The sequence below is a fragment of the Salarias fasciatus genome, chromosome 7, assembly GCF_902148845.1.
Source record: "Salarias fasciatus chromosome 7, fSalaFa1.1, whole genome shotgun sequence".
NCBI lineage: Eukaryota > Metazoa > Chordata > Actinopteri > Blenniiformes > Blenniidae > Salarias > Salarias fasciatus.
Window position 1 is genome coordinate 1945296 of NC_043751.1, and position 6609 is coordinate 1951904.

Sequence of the window (6609 nt, forward strand, 5' to 3'; positions counted from 1 at the left end):
TGTTTATTGTTATTACTGTATTCACTGATTAAAATACAAACCAGAGATCGATCGTGTTAAACTGGAAACGGTTTGGGCTTTTAATGCTGTTTGTATCTAAGAAGTGTGTATCCTGTGCAGAGCCAGGCCGCGCTTCATTTATTCATTTATTCATTTATTTATTTGTTTATTCATTTATTTAATTATTCATTCATTTATTTGTTTGCTTAATTTGGAATTGGCTGAAAGAAAAAAAGACCTTTCAAGACTGTGAGCAGGAGAGAGAGAGAGAGAGAGAGAGAGAGAGAGAGAGAGAGAGAGAAAGAGAGAGAGAGAGAGAGAGAGAGAGAGATGGATCCGGGTCCAGGGGTCCGGGTCCCGGGTCCAGGGGTCCGGGTCCCGGGTCCAGGGGTCCGGCACACGGAGCAGATGTAACGGAATGAAATCAGGTTGAAACGGATCGATCGGATCAGTTCTGTTCGGGGGGGGTGGGGGGTGGGGGGGGGGTCCTGGTCTGGTCCGGTCTCCCTCCCTCCTGGACCACCTGCACGCGCTCCCGTTACTCTGTTTGGAGTAATTGAACACTAATTACCGTGACGCCGTAAACCCCTCCTGCCGCCCGCTGATTGGCCGGAGCCCGCGGGCCCCGGGCCCCGGTCCCCGCCCCCCCGGTGGGGGTCCCAGGTATAAGAAGACCCCCGCCCCGGGCTGGAGGGCAGAAGAGTCCGGCTCTGAGGCTGCGGGTGTGAGGGTCCCGGTCCCGGATCGCCCTGGTTCCGGATCCAGCATGGAGCTGTCGGATATGTCCTTCCCCATCCCGGCCGCGGACGACTTCTACGACGACCCGTGCTTCAACACCAGCGACATGCGCTTCTTCGAGGACCTGGACCCGCGGCTCGTGCACGTGGGCCTGCTGAAGCCGGAGGACTCCTCCTCCTGCTCCCCGTCGCCCCCTCCGTCCTCCTCCCCCTCCTCCTCCGCCTCCTCCTCTCCGTCCTCCCTCCATCACCTCCATCACCACCACCACCGCGCCGAGGCGGAGGACGACGAGCACGTGCGCGCGCCCAGCGGGCTGCACCAGGCGGGCCGCTGCCTGCTGTGGGCCTGCAAGGCCTGCAAGAGGAAGACCACCAACGCGGACCGGAGGAAGGCGGCCACGCTGCGCGAGCGCCGGCGGCTCAGCAAGGTCAACGACGCCTTCGAGACGCTGAAGCGCTGCACGAGCGCCAACCCCAACCAGCGGCTGCCCAAGGTGGAGATCCTGCGCAACGCCATCAGCTACATCGAGGCCCTGCAGGCGCTGCTGCGCGGCGGCGGCGGCGGCGGCGGCCCGGACGACGGCTTCTACCCGGTGCTGGAGCACTACAGCGGGGACTCGGACGCCTCCAGCCCCCGGTCCAACTGCTCCGACGGAATGGTGGGTCTCGAGAGCCGGGACCGGGACCGGGACCGGGACCGGGAGCGTTTTAAGGGCTCATCGCCTGCTTTTATTCTATAGTTTAAATTATGTCAGATTTAAGAGTTAATTCGTTGAAATTCGTATTTTATTTATAACTTCATTTTTTTTCTGAGTTTCTCCTCCAATTATTTTCTTTTACTTTCATTTTTTGACTGTTTTATTATTATTATTATTATTATTATTATTATTATTATTATTATTATTATTATTATTATTTAATACGTATTTTTCTGGAAAAGTGCATAACAAGTCTTTTTTTTCTGTCACAGTTTCCATCCAAGAAACGCTGACTAAAACGAAATTAACTTTCTAAATTTACTCAAATAAATATCCTCGCAGGTTTTTATTTTTTATTTTTATTGAACCTATTTTTTGATGAGCAGCAAAACAAGATAGAAACTGAAAATATTTCACTTCAAAATTCATCATCTGTTTAATTTAAATTAAACATTTCAACATTTTATTTTTGCAATCATTTAAACAGTTGAAATGCCCGCGGAGATGAAGTAATTCATGCTGATATTTTATTGTTCTTAAAGTAAAGACTTCTCGGTTGACTCATTCTTTCCTGCTGTAGTTTTCGTTGGTTTCATTAAAACTGCTGTTGCTGATCAGTAACGATCGTTACACCCCGCGGTGTGTTTCCTCCCGGATTCTCCGACCCTGGTGTGTTTTGATCAGACATCAGAACAGCGGGTTTTACCGGCGTCCCTCTCTCCCTCTCTCCGCAGGCGGATTTCACCGGCTGTCCGTCCGCCGGCAGAGGAGCCTTCGACAGCGGCTCTTACTTCCCGGAGGCTCCCGGTGAGGAATCCTCCCGCTTCTCCTCTTTAACCCGAGCGAGGCAGAGTTACCCTCCTCTGGCCGGAACCGAAAAGAGCGTTTTTACAGCAGAGCAAGGCCGTTCCACCGGATCCTGACCGGCCCGGGGTCTGAACAACAGGGTCGCTGGTTCGAGTCCCAATAGGCCAAACATTATCTCTGAAAATTAAATCAACTCAGTAACTCTAATAATTATGGTCTGCTAATTTAGGCAATGATTTATTTGTGACTCACTAATAAAAATTATTTTTGTTTTAAATTTCCTTTAAAATTTATGGAATAAAAAACTAAGTTTAAAATCAAAACATGAAAATGTTTAACAGCAGAATTTTTCACTGTAATAAAATGTTTTAGGTTTTTGATCAACGTGTTAATTTTTTTCAAACCTTTAACAAAGAAAAATCTACTTTTTATCATTATGAGTAACTGAAGATCAGCCTGTTTGGACATTTAATAATATTGTTTTTTAGGCCACAGAAATGATTGTTCGAAAAAAAAATCATATCATCTTTATTGATATAGTGTGTGTGTGTGTGTGTGTGTGTGTGTGTGTGTGTGTGTGTGTGTGTGTGTGTGGTGCAGGAGGTGTGAAGAGCGACCGGAGCTCGGTGGTCTCCAGTCTGGACTGCCTCTCCAGCATCGTGGAGCGAATCTCCACCGACACCGGCAGCCTGCTGCCCCCCGCTGAAGCCCCCGGCTCGCCGCCGCCGCCGCCACACTCCACCAGCACCACCGCCTCCGCCTCGCTCCCCGACGGCCCCCTCACCACCTCCACCACCAGGCCGGGGTCTGTCCAGCTCCCCTCCCCGACCACCACCCAGGACCCCAGCCTGATCTACCAAGTCCTATAGACACACACACACACACACACACACACACACACACACACACACACACACACACACACACACACACACGCAGCTCTTTCCATCCTGTTTTTTGTGTATTTATTCCCGCCGTGGCGACACTGAGCTCAGTCCTGCTGGAGAAAACAGTGTCGAGGATTTCAGGAGCTTTTCATGTATTGAGACTGTCCAGACGTGAATCCAGAGAGTTTGTGGTGAAGATGGTTCTGAACAAACCAACTGCTCCTCCAGAAACAAACTCTGCTCCTCCAGAAACAAACTCTGCTCCTCCAGAAACAAACTCTGCTCCTCCAGAAACAAACTCTGCTCCTCTAGTGTTTGATAAATGTCATTTTTACTGATTTTCTAATTGAAGTTTCTTTTTATATCAGGATTGAATGAGAATTTTGCTTCTTCTTTTTTTTTTCTTAATTCCCACCCTACTGTCGGTCAGTAATTTCCAGCAGGATCGAGTCCCCCCCCCCCCAGGTCCTGTTTCAGACCCCCCCAGCCCATGTGGATGTGCTGAACTGTTTGAGTCCACCTTCAGGCATAAACCTCCATCGGTTGTGTCCTTTTGGTCATTTCTTATTATTTTAGGTTCTGAAGCATTTTTGGGGACTCGGCTTCAGATGTCCCCCCCTCCCCACTAACATTCCTCCACCATCTGAAGTCCCCCCAGCCCAGGGCAGGGACTGGTTTCGGGGTCGTCAGGACGTCATCAGTATTATTCTCTCGCTAGCGGAGGACCACTCACTGTTTCTTCTGTTTCTGTACATATTCTGTAAATAAGAGCGGATTCCTTCCAACTGAAACTACTGTGTATTTAATGTTTCTGTCAGTATGTGCATCTGTTTGTTGTGAAAAATGTTAAACTTTATATTTATACATGTGGAAGCTGAGTGCCAGTCCAATGACTAATAAATAAATCTGCTTATTTATACGAGCTGACGGAGGACTGGGCGTCTTCTCTGGCTGCTGCTGGTCCTGAATGATGCTGTTCGAAGGAGAAGCAGAAACTCTGTGAAGCACACAGCTTATCCTCTGGAACAACAGTCTCCCGTTTCAGTAGCTTCACTCTGGTCAGGCTCTATACCAGCTGTGACCACCAGATGTCTCTAGATGACCACACAGTCGCCACAGAAAAGCTGAAACCAGCTGACAGGAAGACAGCAGGACTTAAAGACAGAAAACAGAGACTGACCGTTGTCGGCAGTAGGAAGCATCAAGGATTTCCCTCTTCGTGACCTTTTGTCTCCATTATGCAGCCACAGTCCAGAAGGGACAGAGTTCTGATATTCCGATGAGCATACCAAATGTTTCTGTTGTTTTTGGGTGAATCGTGAATTCCTGGTGAATGGGAGCGATCTGAACAACCAGCCTGACAGCCGGTAGGGAGCCCCCCTTATGGAACCTTATGGACACCAGTCTGCCTGAACCCCCCCCCCCCAAGGTGCAGTAGAGTGAAAACTGCTCCCTCTGTCCTGTCAGACGGACAGCGCCGCCCAGTGGTCAGATCACTGAAGTACTCAGTGTCACACTCTTCTGATGATGCCCTGTGCTGACACGCCCAAACATCCAGCTGACGTCACACACCCGGCCTCGCAATGCACGCCGGGCAGTCGCCGCCATCTTGGAGTGAAAACAAACATTCAGGCATATGACACTCTTTCACTATTCGAGAAGATTATGCCCCTAATGGACAGATGGAAAATGGTGGGACATAAAACATGGTGTGTTTGGAGTGAACAGCTTTGAGATTTGGTGAAGAAGTGTGTGAGAAACATGCGATCTGAGCTGCTGCTGTGAAATGTGAAGCTGGGTTCTGGTTTGTTCTGCCGCTGAGGCGGTCGGCTCAGAGAATATTCTGCCTGCTGTCATCTTAAAGGTGCTGTAGGCAGGATTTTGCTAGTCAATGCTAATGTTTCTGTGTTTTCTTTGGATTAAATGTTAGAGTATCCATTGATAATCCTTTAGGAGTGTAGCATCACTGCTCTACCACGAGGGCGCAGCGTTTCCATCTGTCTCTGTTCTGAGCTGAAAAGGAATCTCCACAGCTCCAGGTATCTTTGACCAATCAGAAGAGCCCCTGAGGCTCTAACCGTGATTGGTCGAGGGGCGTTCGTCGCACGTTCTTGTGGGAGGGGCTTAACTTGCATAAGGGCGTGATGTCAGAGAAAACAGGACAGGATTGTCTGTGCTGGGTTTCAAATCGCCATCTTAGATGGGTCAAATCGCCATCTTGCTTAGGTAAACCTAAGCAAGATGGCGGAGATGTGGAATCCTGCCTACAGCACCTTTAAAGTGTAGCTTTTCTAGTTTCATATGAAACCCAATATTTTGCAGTGGAGCAAACGGATTTTGCGTTATGTTGTGTTTTGTTGGGGGCGTGCGGGGGAGGGGAGGTGCGTGTTGCATCTGGATTTTAAAGTTGCTATAAAACAAACACTCGTTGGTCAAAGTGCAGTTGGAGTCGCATCCTCCTGTCAAGATGTGACCGAGATGTAGCCCCGCCCCCTCCGTGACATCACAGGATCCCGAAGCTAGCTAGCTTCACAGCTATAAACAATGCTCACACTGCTCAGTAATCAAGCGACTGAACAGATGAGTCACAGTGATGTTTATTGAAAGAGTCAGTATGGACAGCACTGTAGCCATGCCAGGCCAGTAACACCAGCTTATAGTGGCTTATCACTGTCTGTCTGCACTCTTCAAGTCAAGATGTCACCGAGGTGTGGCCCCGCCCCCTGGGTGACGTGTCAGGACCCGATGCTACTGTTTCAGTCATGCTAATATGAGCGCGCGCAGCAGAAGCAGCTGGGTGACAGTCACGACCTGACACGAGTTCATGAAACAAGGATAAACAGTCACAGAAGGAAGCACTCTCTGAAACTTTATTGTAAATGTTGCGGAACGGCGTTCACCAGGACAGCTGTAGGCTTCAGTCGGCTTTTCCACATCTGCTTTTGCTAGCAGTAACAACGGACGCTAGAGGTGTTCAGTCACCAGTTAACATGGTCACAGCTTGATATGTAACACCGGTACAGGGTCCGTCGGGCCGAACGGGTTGAGATCATTAGAAAGAGAGACAGATATAGCACTAACTCAAAAAGTATGACTTTTAACTTGTGCTATCGTGCACAAATAATTTATAAAGTAAGATTAGTATACTGTTATTTCGTTCTTTCTGTTGATGAGCTTCACCCAAGCCTTTCTGCTTTCTGGGTTCTTCCTCTCGGCTGGAAATGGGAGCAGCTCGAGTGGCGGGGGACAAATATACTGTATCTCCCCACACCTTGTTTCACCCCAGGATGCTCTCGGCAGTCAATAGATCGTCGCTTGTTCAGCGCATAATCGGCATTACCAAAACTAATAACGGCACACACGGGCATAGTGTCGACGGAACAAGCTGCACAACAAGAGAGAGCTGTGGCGAGAAGAGCTTGCTTATATGCCATGACCCCTGAACTGAAAGTCAGCAGCGGGCTCTCGCACATGCGCAGT

At 49.2% G+C, this 6609-nt stretch overlaps 1 protein-coding gene across 1 annotated transcript; it reads left to right on the forward strand.

The window, feature by feature from the left end:
* The first annotated feature begins 766 nt into the window (after positions 1-766).
* On the forward strand, positions 767-3111 carry myod1 (myogenic differentiation 1). Its single transcript, XM_030096379.1, has 3 exons — positions 767-1396; positions 2170-2242; positions 2843-3111. Exons 1-3 carry the CDS (start codon positions 767-769, stop codon positions 3109-3111), a joined length of 972 nt encoding a protein of 323 aa, XP_029952239.1.
* The last annotated feature ends 3498 nt before the right edge of the window (positions 3112-6609 follow it).

Coding starts and splice junctions, on each gene's coding strand:
- myod1 (XM_030096379.1), top strand. CDS start 767: ATGGAGCTGTCGGATATGTCCTTCCCCATCCCGGCCGCGGACGACTTC. Junction 1,397..2,169: donor CCAACTGCTCCGACGGAATG/GTGGGTCTCGAG, acceptor CTCTCTCCGCAG/GCGGATTTCACCGGCTGTCC. Junction 2,243..2,842: donor TTACTTCCCGGAGGCTCCCG/GTGAGGAATCCT, acceptor TGTGTGGTGCAG/GAGGTGTGAAGAGCGACCGG.